This window comes from Selaginella moellendorffii, unplaced genomic scaffold, assembly GCF_000143415.4.
Source record: "Selaginella moellendorffii unplaced genomic scaffold, v1.0 SELMOscaffold_148, whole genome shotgun sequence".
Classification (NCBI taxonomy): domain Eukaryota; kingdom Viridiplantae; phylum Streptophyta; class Lycopodiopsida; order Selaginellales; family Selaginellaceae; genus Selaginella; species Selaginella moellendorffii.
The window spans coordinates 114,871-128,740 of NW_003314409.1; the positions used below are offsets into that span (position 1 = coordinate 114,871).

At 47.7% G+C, this 13,870-nt stretch overlaps 2 protein-coding genes across 5 annotated transcripts; one reads left to right on the forward strand and one right to left on the reverse strand.

Moving 5' to 3' along the window:
* Positions 1–47: 47 nt before the first annotated feature.
* Positions 48–2,627, reverse strand: LOC9652441. 2 transcript variants are annotated; one of them, XM_002993052.2, is made up of 7 exons: positions 2,468–2,627; positions 1,378–2,410; positions 1,264–1,319; positions 970–1,203; positions 618–909; positions 373–569; positions 48–317 (listed from the first exon to the last, which is right to left on the reverse strand). In XM_002993052.2, the coding sequence occupies exons 2-7, from the start codon at positions 2,359–2,361 to the stop codon at positions 164–166; spliced, it is 1,917 nt and encodes a 638-aa protein (XP_002993098.2). In that variant the 5' UTR covers positions 2,362–2,410; positions 2,468–2,627; the 3' UTR covers positions 48–163. The 2 variants fall into 2 exon arrangements, with proteins under 2 accessions (XP_002993098.2, XP_024522535.1); XM_024666767.1 differs by having other exon boundaries at positions 1,378–2,421.
* Positions 2,628–2,704: 77 nt separating this feature from the next.
* Positions 2,705–4,231, forward strand: LOC9652442 (nudix hydrolase 14, chloroplastic). 3 transcript variants are annotated; one of them, XM_002993031.2, is made up of 9 exons: positions 2,705–2,773; positions 2,820–3,027; positions 3,080–3,200; positions 3,260–3,337; positions 3,391–3,483; positions 3,539–3,631; positions 3,678–3,776; positions 3,832–3,888; positions 3,936–4,231. In XM_002993031.2, exons 2-9 carry the CDS (start codon positions 2,918–2,920, stop codon positions 4,116–4,118), a joined length of 834 nt encoding a protein of 277 aa, XP_002993077.2. In that variant the 5' UTR covers positions 2,705–2,773; positions 2,820–2,917; the 3' UTR covers positions 4,119–4,231. The 3 variants fall into 3 exon arrangements, with proteins under 3 accessions (XP_002993077.2, XP_024522532.1, XP_024522533.1); XM_024666764.1 differs by having other exon boundaries at positions 2,727–2,773; positions 2,825–3,027; XM_024666765.1 differs by having other exon boundaries at positions 2,727–2,770; positions 2,825–3,027.
* Positions 4,232–13,870: the final 9,639 nt, after the last annotated feature.

A 13,870-nucleotide genomic window follows, 5' to 3' on the forward strand; every position in this document is an offset into this window, starting at 1 on the left:
ATACAAACCACCAAAAAGAGAAAATGATAATTTTTAACCATAGGACATAGTGTCGTTAACTTCGGACATACATTTATTTCTAGCTAACAAAAATCGCTCTAACGACATTGCATGGGACGATTTCTTACTTGAAAGAAACACTCCACCAGCTCGCTTTCTCCTCCTAGATGTTTGGAGACCAGTCGAATGGAAAGTAGTTCACTCGGACGTTGGAATCCTCGAGCAGGCTGAGGAGGTGCTCGGCTTTGGTCGGATTGATGTGCTTGGCGATCCAGTGCAGCACTTCCCTCTCGTTCTTCCCGAAATCGCTGCTATACCTGGAGCGGATGGAGAGTGAGTGAAATGGAAATCGATACAAGTTTTCCCAGTTACCACTTCATGATCTTGCTGAGGGACATGGTCCTAGCTTCCGAGTCGATCGTGATCCCACCGCTGTCAAAGAAGTCTCGCGCGGCGATCCGCAGCTCCGCGTCGATTCCTTCCGGGGAGTAGCACCGGATCGCTGGGCTGCCCTGGGTTCCATACGAGAGTGCAAAGTGGATCAGTGGTTCTGGCTTTTCCAGTCCGACCTGTTGATACGAGTAAGCTTCGATCGCAGAAGAATCAGCTGGAGTTACCTGGAGACGCGGGTCTTTTGCGCCAAAGATTTTGGTCAGTGTGTATGGCGGTCTCTGATTCGCACGAAGAATCCCGTTCTGAATCGCCGAAAGAGAGTATGCATACCCGCCAATCACGTACTGGATTTCTGCGAAGTAAGTTCGTCTTTCCAGCGCTCCATTGGGACGGCCATACAGGATGAAGGAATGGATGACCATCGCATTGTGAATGTTCAGGAAGAAGGACAGCTTCTCTTCTCTGGTAAGCGTTGTTAAATCGATCCGGTGAAGCTCTTCAGTCAGTTTCACATATCTATAAAACGCAAGAAATCTCGTTAGCATAAAGAAACTTTTCTCGGCAAAACCAGCCAACCTTCGGAACTCTTCACTTGTCGCGATAGCATAGTAGTTGACATGCTTTCCATCGTCGGAGATGTAACGATCATAGGTTGCAAGGATCAGAGTCATGAGCTTCTTGGCAACGTCGGCAGCTGGTTTCGGTTCCAAGTCGTTTGTGGCACCGAAAAAGTTGAGGCACTTGGTAGCAATAGCAGGATCATGTTCGAAGAAGCGGTACAAGTTGTTACCATCCTCAAACAAGTTCTCACTAAAAAAAAAAAAAGAATAAGGAGAAAAAGAAAGAGAAAACAAAGTCACAGAGACGTACTGTGCAACGTGATGGAAGAAGTGTTTTGCTGCAACTTTCCTTCCAAATTCAACAGCCTGCAAAACATATATATAGGTAAGCAACGACTAGAAATCTAATGAAGAACACACGAACCTCGTCTTTTTCACAGTACTGATCTTCCGCAAAAACCTCCACTGCATCCGAGCCTAGAAAGCATTTGCTGTAGAGACGAAGCTTGAGGAACCTGTCTTTGAGCTGGACCTTCTCTCTGAGTTTCTGGACAACCTCCGCAAACTCGTCTGGAACCGCATTTTCCGATTCCTCTTCAGAGTGAACCGGAAGACCTGGAGCCGATTCTGGGCATGGATTCTCCTTCACCTTTTGGATTTTCTCATCGAGCTCTCCGTTTTGCTGCAACAGATTGAGCTCCTCCATACCACCCACAAGCTCGTCGTTGAAGAAAAGCTGTGGAACAGACGATGTTCCAGTCCTCTCCTCCAGATCCAAGCCTCGCTGAGGGAACAAATCCAGGTTGATCTCTACGAACGGGAGGTGCTTTGTCCTCAGGAACGATCGGACAGCCTTGGAGTCCGGGCAACCTGACTTGGAAAAGAGCGTAATTCTCCCCGTCACGCTCATCTCATCCTCGAATTCACTGATAGATTTCCCCATTGGCTCTTGCTCATTCGGAACGTTGGGCTTGAGAAAGCTTAGCGTGGGCCACCGTTGTTTCTTCTCGTCCGGCTTCACTGGGTCCTCGCTACTATGTGTCTCCACTGCCTGTTCCAGATCTTCTTTCTTCCCGGACAACCTCCGGATCACCTTGGAGACGACGATCCCTCTTTCTTTGACGAAATTCTTCAAGGCGGCAGCTTTTTCCGGCCAATCCACCCCTCCCTTCTTTTCATCAGCGACCCCTTCCAACGATTCCGAAAGATTCACCTCCTCCTTCCGAGAATCCAGCTCTTCTTCCGGCAAATCTTTCAGAGTGCCCTCCTCTTCGTTCTTCGAGCCAGCATCCCCCGCGGATTCTCCCTCGGCCACGAAAAAGTCCTTGGCGACCTCTGTCTTCTCATCTTGCGCTGGCGCTGCCGCCGACCCCGCCGCCGCATCGTCTTTCACCTCCGCCGAATCCATGCCGCGTCGATCAGGATTCAAGAACACACCATTTCAAGAACGCCGATGCCTGCACAAATCCTGGATCTCCGAGACTCGCACAACAGTGCCATTGGCAAAATCTTACCTCGCCGCAACGCGAATCGACCGATCGTGCCTCAGATCCAGAGCCCGGCCACAGGACCGAGGAGAAAGACAGGCGCTGGCTTTGCCGCCTAGGGTACTACCACACAGCCAGCTCCTCGCCTAACTGAGAGAGTACATAACGGCAGAGAGTCGCAGGCTCGAATCCCTTCCCCCAGAGATATTTGGGAGCGCGGGAGAATTAAAAGTGACCGTTGATTGGTATAAACTGGATTCGAACCTCAAACCTAGTCTACTAGGGCATTCGCTCCAAGTGATGGCGCTGCGCCTTCGCCCGGCCTTGATCGTGGTAAGCTCATCGTGATCTGAGGAGAATTATCTCAATCTCTGTCCAGGCCAGGCGTGCGTAGCTATCGCTAGAACGTACTCGCAGCACCAAAAGCTGGCTGGATTCGACAGGAAGTTCTTCTCGACGACAAGGATTCGAGCGGCGATGAGCTCTCAGGGGATTCCTACAGTGGATGTGGCTTCCGTGGAGATTGAGGTTCTGGGAAAGCGCGTCTCGGTCGCGGGAATTTCTGCAATGCCAGAGAGTGTAGTCAGGTAAAATATTTCCATCTCTATGTTGTAGCGCTGATCCGATGATACGATATAGCGCGGCAGTGGAATCTATCCCATTCCAACGGTGGCTTAAGACGATCACTGGTCCGGCAGGCATTCTCTCCTTGAGTGACGAACGAGGTACTCGATGCTCTCTTCAAGGAATAACCATCCAGGTGAGCTAAAATACTTCATTGCCACGGAAACAGCTGAGATCTAAACGTGACGGATGCAGAGCGTAGATATGTTTGGAAAGCGTGTGGGATTTGTGAAATTCAAAGCGGACATCGTGGACGAGAAAACTGGAGCAAAGGTATCTCTTGCCGTGTTTTCTTTCTTTCTTTCTGCTGATTAAAAACTATACAGCTTCCTGGGGTTGTTTTTGGTCGAGGTGGAGCTGTGGCTGTACTCATGCTGCTGGAGTGCGCAGGGGAGAAACATGTCGTTCTCACCGAGCAAGTAAGAAGTTTCTGTTTCATTCGCTGCTATCTCATGGAAAAAAAACAAATCTCAGGCTAGAGTTCCAGTGGGTCGTGTGATCCTGGAATTACCAGCAGGAATGTTAGATGACGACGCAGGAGATTTTGTTGGAACGGCTGCGAGAGAGGTATCTGTGCCTGCATTTCGTTTCCATCTCATCTTTGCGGTTACAGATTGAGGAGGAGACAGGAATTCACATAAAAACCTCCGATTTGATCGATCTAACCGCACTCCTCGACAAGGAAACAGGACAGAAGATGTTCCCATCACCGGTAAAATGTTTTCGTTTATAGTGCTTGGTTTTTTATTCCTGTGTCCTTCCTCCAGGGGGGCTCCGATGAAGAAATAACACTGTTACTGTACAGAGGTCACATAAATCCAGAGGTACCACGACCATCGAAGAATAAGAATTTAATACTCTTTTCACGCAGGCTCTCTCGGCGCTTCAAGGACAAGAGCAAGGCCTGGTTGAGCATGGCGAGCTCATCAAGGTTCATGTGGCGCCGTATCGAAAGCTATGGAGGTACACTGCCGACGCCAAAGCTCTTGCGGCCATTGCCATTTACGAGATGGCAACCAAGGAAGGAATTTTGCCCGAGCTCTCGAGCTTGTAAACAAACCTCTAAACCCCTCTTGCCATTTGCCACGATTGTGGTGTGACTTCCCGCCATTTCCTTTGGGGCCGGTGTGGGAAGGTAATAACATAAGAAATTGCACTTATTGTTTCTAGCTTGGAATAGTGATTTTCCACGTGTCATCTGCCTACAAAACTCTGCTAGGCAAATTTACTTTGCTATGTAAAAATAATCCTAAATAATAATTTTTTTATTAATTAATATTGTAAGGTTTGTAATATATATATATATATATATATATATATATATATATATATGTATGTATGTATGTATGTATGTATATAACATGGGATTAAATTTGATCCATCCATTTTTGTATATAAACAATAGTCTAAACCCCAATTAATATATATCATGAATTAGTGGAGGAGAAGGGCATTATAATTTATCCCTAGAGGGTAAAGCATTTTAGTAATGTTTTGCTTTCATGTTTGGGATCATGCTTTAGTTCTTATTCCTTTCTTTCTCTTTTAGATTTAAATTTATATTAGTTTTTGCAAGATCAAGAATTTAGCTATTACTATGTTTAAATTTGTTCTTCCTTTTGATCTTTATTGCATTCCCTTTTTTTACCATACCACACTATCATTGATCAAGGAGTATGTCATTAATGTTGCTTTACTGGATCAAGCTTTTAGTGTTGTGGGGTAGAATTATATTATTGTGTTTATGTGAGATGTGATTAAATACTTTTTTTTGTTCTTGGTGTTTTGCCATCTTCTATTAATGTGGAATATAATTTGACATTGATTAGCAAGTTATGGATGATGTAGTGTGGTTTTTGGAGAATGTTAATCCTTCAATTTACCATCTAATTATTTTTTTCATCTGCAATATTTCCTTTTCTTCGATCATTTATGATTTTTATAATTTTAGGTTGGCTATTTTTATCCTCTTCATACTAATTTAGATGTTGAGTATATGCATGAAGTTAAAAATCTTGTTTTTGTTTTGTTGGTAGAGTCTTTTAATCAATTTTGGTGTCACTTTGGCCAGAGTTTCAAGTTAAATGTGTGTCTTTATTTATGAGTGTCATTATTAAGGTTTTTATGTACTTAAGAGCTTTTGTGTACCATTGCTACTAAGAAGTTTATGGACACCAAATATGAGCTTCCAAATTAAACACCAAATGTAAACTCATGAATTTAGAGTAACCTTAAATATCCCTTAATTGATTGAAAACAAAAGTGCACTTTTATTCATAGGCTCTTTTCTTTTATATTTGAATTCTTATAAATTGTCTTTTGAGTCATTCTTTTTTGTTGTTTATAAATTGCTAAAAATTCCTTTTTAGATCTTTTTGTGTTCTATAATTTTTTTCCTCAATAATCTTAATATATGGTGTGATAACCAATATATAATATGATTAACCTAGCTAACTATTAGAGTCACCAAATATAAACTCTTGAATTTAAACTTTCTAAAAGGTTACCCATATTAATATTACTTAAACCTAATGATGCTTAACCCCAAGTATCCCAAGACTATTCACCAACTTAGAAAAGAAGATGCCTGTAAGTGACTATATTTTTTATTTTACTTTAGTCATATAATCACATCTTTGACCACATGGAGGAATTTCACTCACAACCTCTATAAATTCTATTCCAAACTTAAGAACTTGTTGGCCCCAAGAATGGCATTTATGCCACTCAACTTTTGCACTTGGTCCAAGTGCTCTACATATCCGATCTCGTGATTAACACTCAAAGGTACCACTAATATATCAACCCATTACATTAAATCTATGCCCATTTACCTTTATCACACTAGTAGTCTAACACCACTTGCGTCACAATCCCATCTCCCAAAGACTGGGTTATCCATCCATGAATGATCATCCCTTAACCACACCTTAGCACCCTTAGAGTGCTCGAAGATATGGGGAAGACCTTTCCTTAATGTTGCTTCTTTTGTCCCCACCAAATCCCTCTTTATCCATGGTTGTGATTACTAACACCACCACTGGGTCAAGGCCCAAAGGCCCGACCATTAAATCCCACTATCCTCTAGGAATTCCTCATCATATGATCATATCCTTAGTCATTACACTAGAAAATTATTCCTCTTCTTTTCCACACTTTAGGACTTTAGGATAACATTTCAAAACACTGTGGCCTTATGCAAGCCTTGTGGGTACTTATGAGACACAAATCCCTAAGCCCCAAAGTGGAGCCGAAAGGGTGCCACGTGGTAGTGGCCGAAGCAAAAGCCAAACAAGCGTAACACATTTGGACTAAAAGGCTCCGACTTGCAAGGTTGAGAGTGGGAGTGGAACTCCCAACGGAGTGCTCAAGGAACGAGCATGAAGAGAACAATAAGTGAGGCTCCAAAAAGGGACCCAAAAGGACCAACACATGACACGTGGAAGTGTCCGAGATGGACCTAAGATGGAGTCCGAGATGGACCCGAGTTGGAGTCTGAGGTGGAGTCTGAGATGGAATTTGAGATGGACCCGAGTTGGAGTCCGAGTTGGAGTCCAAGATGGAGTCTGAGATGGAGTCTGAGATGGAGTCCGAGATGGACCCGAGATGGACCCGAGTTGGAGTCCGAGGTGGAGTCCGAGATGGACCGAGATGGAGTCCGAGATGGACCCGAGATGGAGTCCGAGATGGACCCGAGATGGAGTCCAAGATGGACTCGAGATGGAGTCCGAGAGGGAGTCCGAGAGGGAGTCTGAGATGGAGTCCGAGATGGACCCGAGATGGAATCTGAGATGGAGTTCGAGAAGGACCCGAGATGGAGTCCAAGGTCAAGACCGAGACTGGGACTGAGACTGAGACCAAGACTGAGACCGAGATCGGGACTGGGACCGAGACCGAGACCGAGGTCGAGGCCGAGACCAAGCCCGAGCCCAAGTCCGAGTCCGAGTCCGACCGAGTCCGAGTCCGAGTCCGAGTTCGAGTTCGAGTTTGAGAGGGTGAAAGCCCAAAGCGTTCGTCTCCCAGACCCTGGGGGTTTTGGTGAGCTCCAAAAGTATAGTAAGGGGGAGGACTGTAGTGGAGCCAGTTTGGCCAGGAAAGGCCAATTTGGCCCAGGAAGGCCAGACCCAGTGTTGGGTGATGAACTGACCACTGGGAAGTCCAAGACTAAAGTGAATACGGACCAACAAGCAGGGTAGCTTGGTGAAGTGTTCAAGAGCCGGCTTTAGTTCCCCCGGGAGATCGATTAGCCGATGCTCCCAGTCCAAGTGTAGGTGGCACTACCTACTTGGATACCTGGTGTGGCTCAACGGAACTTCGCTCTAAGCCCATGGCTAAAGCACCCAAAGGCAGAAGGTGGGGAGAGTACCCACGAGGCTTGCGTAAGGCCACAGTGTTCCGAAATGTTGTCACAAAGGCCCAAACTATGGAAAGGAAGAGGAATAGTCCTCTAGTATAGTGACCAAGGATACAGTCGTGCGGTGAGGAAGTCCCAGAGGACCATGGGACTTAGTGGCCGGGCCTGTGGGCCCTGATCCAGTGGCAGTGTTGGCGAACACGGCCAAGGACAGAAAGGGACTTGGTGGGGACCAGAAAGGAGATATTGAGGAAGGCTATTCCCCATGTCTGTAGGCATCCTAAGGATGCTAAAGAGTGAATCTGGGATGACCACTCACGGACGGATGGCCTAGTCTTGAAGAGACGGGATTGGAATGCAGGTGGTGTTGGACCACCGATGTGACCAAGGTGATTGGACATGGCCTAGCGTAATAGGCTGGTATGTTGGTGGTGCTTTGGGGTGTTGGTCATGGGACTGGACACGTGGAGCACTGGGACCAAGTGCAAAGGTTGAGTGGCATGGATGCCATTCTCAGGGCTAGCAAGCCCCAAGCCTTGAGTGGGACTTATGGAGGTTGTGAATGAGACTCTTCCAAGTGGTAGAAGGTGTGGTTAAGTGACTAAAGTAGAATGGAAAAATTTAGTCACTTACAATACTCTCCCCACCTTTCGCCTTTAGGTGCTTTAGCCATGTGGCTAGAGTGAGGTTCCGATGAGCCACGCTAGGTAAATATGGGTGGTATTACTTACTTGGATGGATTGGGAATATTGATTGTTTGATCTCCCGGGGAAGCTAGATTCGACTCTTGAATAATTCACAAAGTTACCTCGCTTGTTTGTTTGTATTCACTTTAGCATTGGACTCCTTAATGGTTATATCATCACTCAACAAATGGGTATAACCTTCCTTGGTCACATTAGACTTTCCTAGCCAAATTGGCTCCACTAGAGTCCTCCCCCTACTATACTTTTGGAGCTTACGAAGCCCTCTAGGGTCTAGGAGACGATGCTTTGGGCTTTCACCCTCAGATTTGGACTCGGACTTAGACTCAGACTTGGTCTCGGTCTCAGCCTCAGTCTTAATCTCATTCTCGATTTTGACCTCGGACTCCATCTCAAGTCCCTCTTGGACTCCATCTCGGGTCCTTCTCAGACTCCATCTCAGACTCCATCTCGGGTCCATCTCAAACTCCATCTTGGACTCCATCTCAGATCCATCTTGGACTCCATCTCGGGTCCTTCTCGGATTCCATCTCAGACTCCATCTTGGGTCTATCTATAACTCTCCATTTCAAGTCCATCTCAGACTCCATCCTAGGTCCATTTCGGACTCCATCTCAAACTCATTTTGGACTCCATCTCAGACTCCATCTTAGACTCCTTCTCAAGTCCATCTTGGACTCCTTCTCAGACTCCATCTTGGACTTTATCTCGACACCTTCATGTGTCTGTGAGACACAAAATCCCTAGGCCCCAAAGTGGAGTCGGAAGGGTGCCACGTGGTAGTGGCTGAAGCGAAAGCCAAACGAGCGTAACACATTTGGACTAAAAGCTCCGACTTGAAAGGTTGAGAGCAGGAGTGGAACTCCCAACAAAGTGCTCGAGGAACAAGCACGAAGTGAGCAATAAGTGAGTCTCTAGAAAAGGGACACAAGAGGATCCGAGATGGAGTCCGAGATTGACCTGAGATGGACCTGAGATGGAGTCTGAGATGGACCCGAGATGGAATCCAAGATGGAGTCCGAGATGGAGTCCAAGATGGAGTCCGAGATGGACCCGAGATGGAGTCCGAGATGGAGTCTGAGATGGACCCGAGATGAAGTCCGAGATGGAGTCCGAGATGAACCCAAGATGGAGTCCGAGATGGACCCGAGATGGAGTCTGAGATGGAACTGAGACCGAGACTGAGACCGAAACTGAAACCGAGTCCAAGTCCAAAACCGGGACTGAGACCAAGTCTGAGTCTAAGTCCGAGTTCGAGTCCAAATACTAATACAGGTTGTTGGGTGAAAGCCCAAAGCGATCATCCCCCAAGGGGGGGGGGGGCTTGCATGGGGTTCCAAAAGTATAGTAGGGAGAGTGTGGAGCCTAATGGAGCCAATTTGGCTAGGAAAGGCCAATTTGGCCCAGGAAGGCTGCACCCAGGTGTTGGGTGATGAGCTGACCACTGGGAAGTCCAAGACTAGAGTGAATATGGACCAACAAGTGGGTAGCTTGGTGAAGTGTTCAAGAGCCGGCTTTAGTTCCCCCAGGAGATCGAATGATCGATGCTCTCAGTCCAAGTGTGGGTGGCACTACCTACTTGGATACCTGGCGTGGCTCAACGAAACTTCGCTCTAAGCCTATAGCTAGAGCACCCAAAGGTGGAAGGTGTGAGACACAAAATCCCTAGGCCCCAAAGTGGAGCCGGAAGGGTGCCACGTGGTAGTGGCCGAAGCGAAAGCCAAACGAGTGTAACACATTTGGGCCAAAAGCTCCGCCTTGAAAGGTTGAGAGCGGGAGTGGAACTCCTAACGAAGGGCTCGAGGAATGAGCACGAAATGAGCAATAAGCGAGGCTCCAAAAAGGACCAACACATGACACATGGTAGTGTCTGAGAAGGACCCGAGATGGAGTCCGAGGTGGAGTCCGAAGTGGAGTCCGAGGTGGACCCGAGATGGACCCGAGATCGAGTCTGAGATGGACCCGAGATAGAGTCCGAGATGGACCGAGACGGAGTCCGAGATGGACCCGAAATGGAGTCCAAGATGGAGTCCGAGATGGACCCGAGATGGAGTCCGAGATCGAGTCCGAGATGGACCTGAGATGGAGTCCGAGATCGAGTCCGAGATGGACCCGAGATGGAGTCCGAGATCGAGTCCGAGATGGACCCGAGATGGAGTCCGAGATGGACCCGAGATGGAGTCCGAGATGGACCCGAGATGGAGTCCGAGATGGACCCGCGATGGAGTCCGAGATGGAGTCCGAGATAGACCCGAGACCGAGACCGAGGCCGAGGCCGAAGCCGAGATTGAGACCGAGTCTGAGTCCGAAACCGGGACCGAGACCGAGTCCGAGTCCGAGTTCGAGCCCGAATCCAAGTCCGAATACTAATACAGGCAGTTGGGTGAAAGCCCAAAGCGATCGTCCCCCAGGGGGGGGGGGGGCTACGGGGGGTTCCAAAAGTATAGTAGGGAGAGTATAGGGGTTGGAGCCCAGTGGAGCCAATTTGGCCAGGAAAGGCCAGTTTGGCCCAGGAAGGGCCAGTTGGGCCCAGGAAGGCCAGACCCAGTGTTGGGTGATGAGCTGACCACTGGGAAGTCCAAGACTAGAGTGAACATGGACCGACAAGCGGGGTAGCTTGGTGAAGTGTTCAAGAGCCGGCTCTAGTTCCCCCGGGAGATCGACTGGCCGATGCTCCTAGTCCAAGTGTGGGTGGCACTACCTACTTGGATACCAGGCGTGGCTCAACGGAACCTCGCTCTAAGCCCATGGCTAGAGCACCCGAGGGCAGAAGGCGAGGAGAGTACCTAGGTGGCTCACGTAAGGCCACGGTGTTCCGAAATGTTGTCCCAAAGGCCCAGACTGTGGAAAGGAAGAGGAGCAGTCCTCTGGGGTAGTGACCAAGGACACAGTCGTGTGGTGAGGAAGTCCCAGAGGACCATGGGACTTAGTGGTCGGGCCTGTGGGTCTCGATCCAGTGGCAGTGTTGGCAAACACGGCCAGGGGCAGAAAGGGACTTAGTGGGGACTGACAGAGGGATATTGGGGAAGGCTATTCCCCTTGTCGGTGGGCATCCTAAGGATGCTAAGGAGTGGATCTGAGATGACCACTCACGGATGGTTTGCCTAGTCTTGGAGAGCCAAGACTGTGATGCAAGTGGTATTGGACTACCAGTGTGGCAAAGGTGATTGGGCATGGCCTTAGCGTAACGGGCTGCTATGTCGGTGGTACCTTTGAGTGTCAGTCATGGGATCGGACACGTGGAGCACTTGGACCAAGTGCAAATGTTGAGTGGCATGGATGCCATTCTCGGGGCTAGCAAGTCCCAAGTCCTGGATTGGACTTATGGAGGTTGTGAATGAGACTCCTCCAAGTGGTCGGAGGTGTGGTTAAGTGACTAAAGTAGAATGGAAAATTTAGTCGCTTACAATTTGGTATCGGAGCTGTTCCTTAGTCCGACTTTTATTGGTGCTCAAGTATATCATCACTTGTGTTGGCATCAGAAGGTCTAAGGAGTGGGCCTATCCTTGTGGAGTAGCAAGTCAGGAAGACATAGCTCTCTATTACAGTTCATGTGTGAACTTGTAAACAAGGTGGTGGATAGAAAAGGGCCAATAATGGAACGACTTTGGGATCTTGGGAACAGTGCAAGGTTTTCCTCATTGAGTTGAGGATGTGATCCAGATGAGCGTTTGACTTAGCAAACTGGCTAATATAGTTGTGGTAAATAACTATAACTGGGATCACAGGAAAGATAGAGACTCCAAAACAATAAAGGAGTCACAAGGTTATCCTCATGTAGTTGAGGTTGGTGCTCATGAATGTGAGACCAGGATTAATGACCGTGGGAGGTCAAATACGGAAGAGGACTCAAGTCCTTGAAATGGTAGCCGGGGCTACCTCTTATAAATGAGGGAACAACCCAAGGAGTTGGGGGTGTACTTAGAGGATGAGTTGGTATTCTCATCACATGGACAAGTGGTCCTAAGGGGCAAAAGGTTGCCCCAAGAGAACAAATCAAGTGTCGGAGGAACACTTGCAAAGATGGTCCTTGTGAGCAGGACTTGAATACAAGAAGTTGTATTCCAGCAAGTTGGCACCTCGAAGACCAAGACCTCGCAGGTCGTTGGATTAGCAAAGTCTAAAATGCTGTATGACTCAAGTGGAGTCAAGAAACGGTCCTAAGGGATTGGTTGAAGCATTTGGACTGAGGTGTATGGTGCCCCATGAGATATGGGGAGGAACATAAGATCCAAGTATGAGAACAGTAGGTATCTCATTGATGGCAGAATGTGCCATGCTAAAGTTGTGGGAAAGATGCTCCCAAAAGAAAGCAACTTTGGCCCAGAGTTGGGTGCAAACACTATGGTGCAATGCTAATGGATAAGTGGCATAAGAAACAACTATATTAGCCTTGGCGAGACCTAGACACTAATAAGTAGTGTCTTAGAGGTAGGCTCGTGGAGCCGATGGTGTGGAGACACCAAATGTGCCAAGGTGTGATACCTTGAGGCTATGTTGGTGGGTTCATGAGAACCCCTTGCCAAAGGAATCCCAATGGAAATGGGAATGGCATAGCCTAAGCTGCAGAGCATGCAGTTGGAGTGTGGTGACCCAGATAATGATGGAGGTGTGGAAGCACCAAGCAATGAGTTGTAAGACTTGACAACTATGAGGCAACTAAGCAAGAGGTGCAAAATAACTGGTTAAACGGGTAGAAGGTAGCTACCCAAGACTTCTTAATAGCATAGGGAAGTTGGATATACCCTTACGGGGGATAAATTGCTTATGTTGCGATATAGTAAGTCAATGTCATAAAAGGAAATACTCATTGTCAAGAAAGCCATCATTGGGACACCCGAACACTCTAGAACACCAGAAGGTGGTGTTTGATGTCGCGAGGGCAATGGATAAGGCCCAAGGGACTAAGTCCCTAGCGAATGATGGATAGAAGGTGCTATCCAAATGTCCAAGGTTGCGGAGACAGGAGAGGACTGTCTACCCGAGTTGGACAAAGCCAAAAAATGGAATTTTGGCAAGGCTAGTGATGGGCATGTAAAGGCCCATAAGCAACAATGTAATCCCAGTATGTGGGATTATAAGGTGAGCATACCCGGATTGAGGAACCACTCCATGGGCTATTGGGTAGGTTCATCCCTAAGGATACTTGCTAAGGCATGATAGAAAGTGCAAAGCTATCCTCCTGGTCTGGAGGAGAATGACCGAAGGAAAGGTGTGAAGCCAAAAGCAAGAAGTAAGGGGATAGAACCGAACCACAGGAATCGAAGGGCATAACCAAGGTTGGTTATGCCAGCTGGGAGTGGAGAATCAAGTGGGGGCTCGAGGGTGTTGCCGCTAGCAATCGTGATGCCCTGGAGAGTCTAAAATATGGAATTGTCCATGTTAGACTATGTGGCAATTGGAAAGCTTGCAAAAAGGGAGGCCTTAGCAAGCTAAGGGACAGAGTTCCTTCAAGGTTCCCGAAGACGATTCTAGGTAGCTTAGTACCTAGAAAGGCCAAGTGTAAATGGTTCATAGAACGTGCGAAATCAGAGTGGCGCAGCAGAAGCGTGGTTTTGAAGCTTGCCATAAGGCAAGGATGTCAAGGTTAGGGAAGTAGTTCCCGAGTGTTCAAAGAGAGGGCTTTGAACGAAAGTCGATGACCAAGGACTTTCACGCTTATGTAGGAACCATGTTACAGTGGTCGGAGGACTTGCCAAGTGAGGTTGGCAAGTCGGGGGGAACAAATACCCTAGTTGAAGGTGATAA

Excerpts from the sequence above, each read along its gene's own strand:
- LOC9652441 (XM_002993052.2), bottom strand. The coding sequence starts at position 2,361 with ATGGATTCGGCGGAGGTGAAAGACGATGCGGCGGCGGGGTCGGCGGCA. Across the intron at positions 1,320-1,377 it reads AGTACTGTGAAAAAGACGAG|GCTGTTGAATTTGGAAGGAA; the intron begins GTTCGTGTGTTC and ends TATGTTTTGCAG. Across the intron at positions 318-372 it reads CTCAGCAAGATCATGAAGTG|GTATAGCAGCGATTTCGGGA; the intron begins GTAACTGGGAAA and ends CATCCGCTCCAG.
- LOC9652442 (XM_024666764.1), top strand. The coding sequence starts at position 2,741 with ATGGCGCTGCGCCTTCGCCCGGCCTTGATCGTG. Across the intron at positions 3,201-3,259 it reads TTCAAGGAATAACCATCCAG|AGCGTAGATATGTTTGGAAA; the intron begins GTGAGCTAAAAT and ends TGACGGATGCAG. Across the intron at positions 3,889-3,935 it reads GAGGTCACATAAATCCAGAG|GCTCTCTCGGCGCTTCAAGG; the intron begins GTACCACGACCA and ends CTTTTCACGCAG.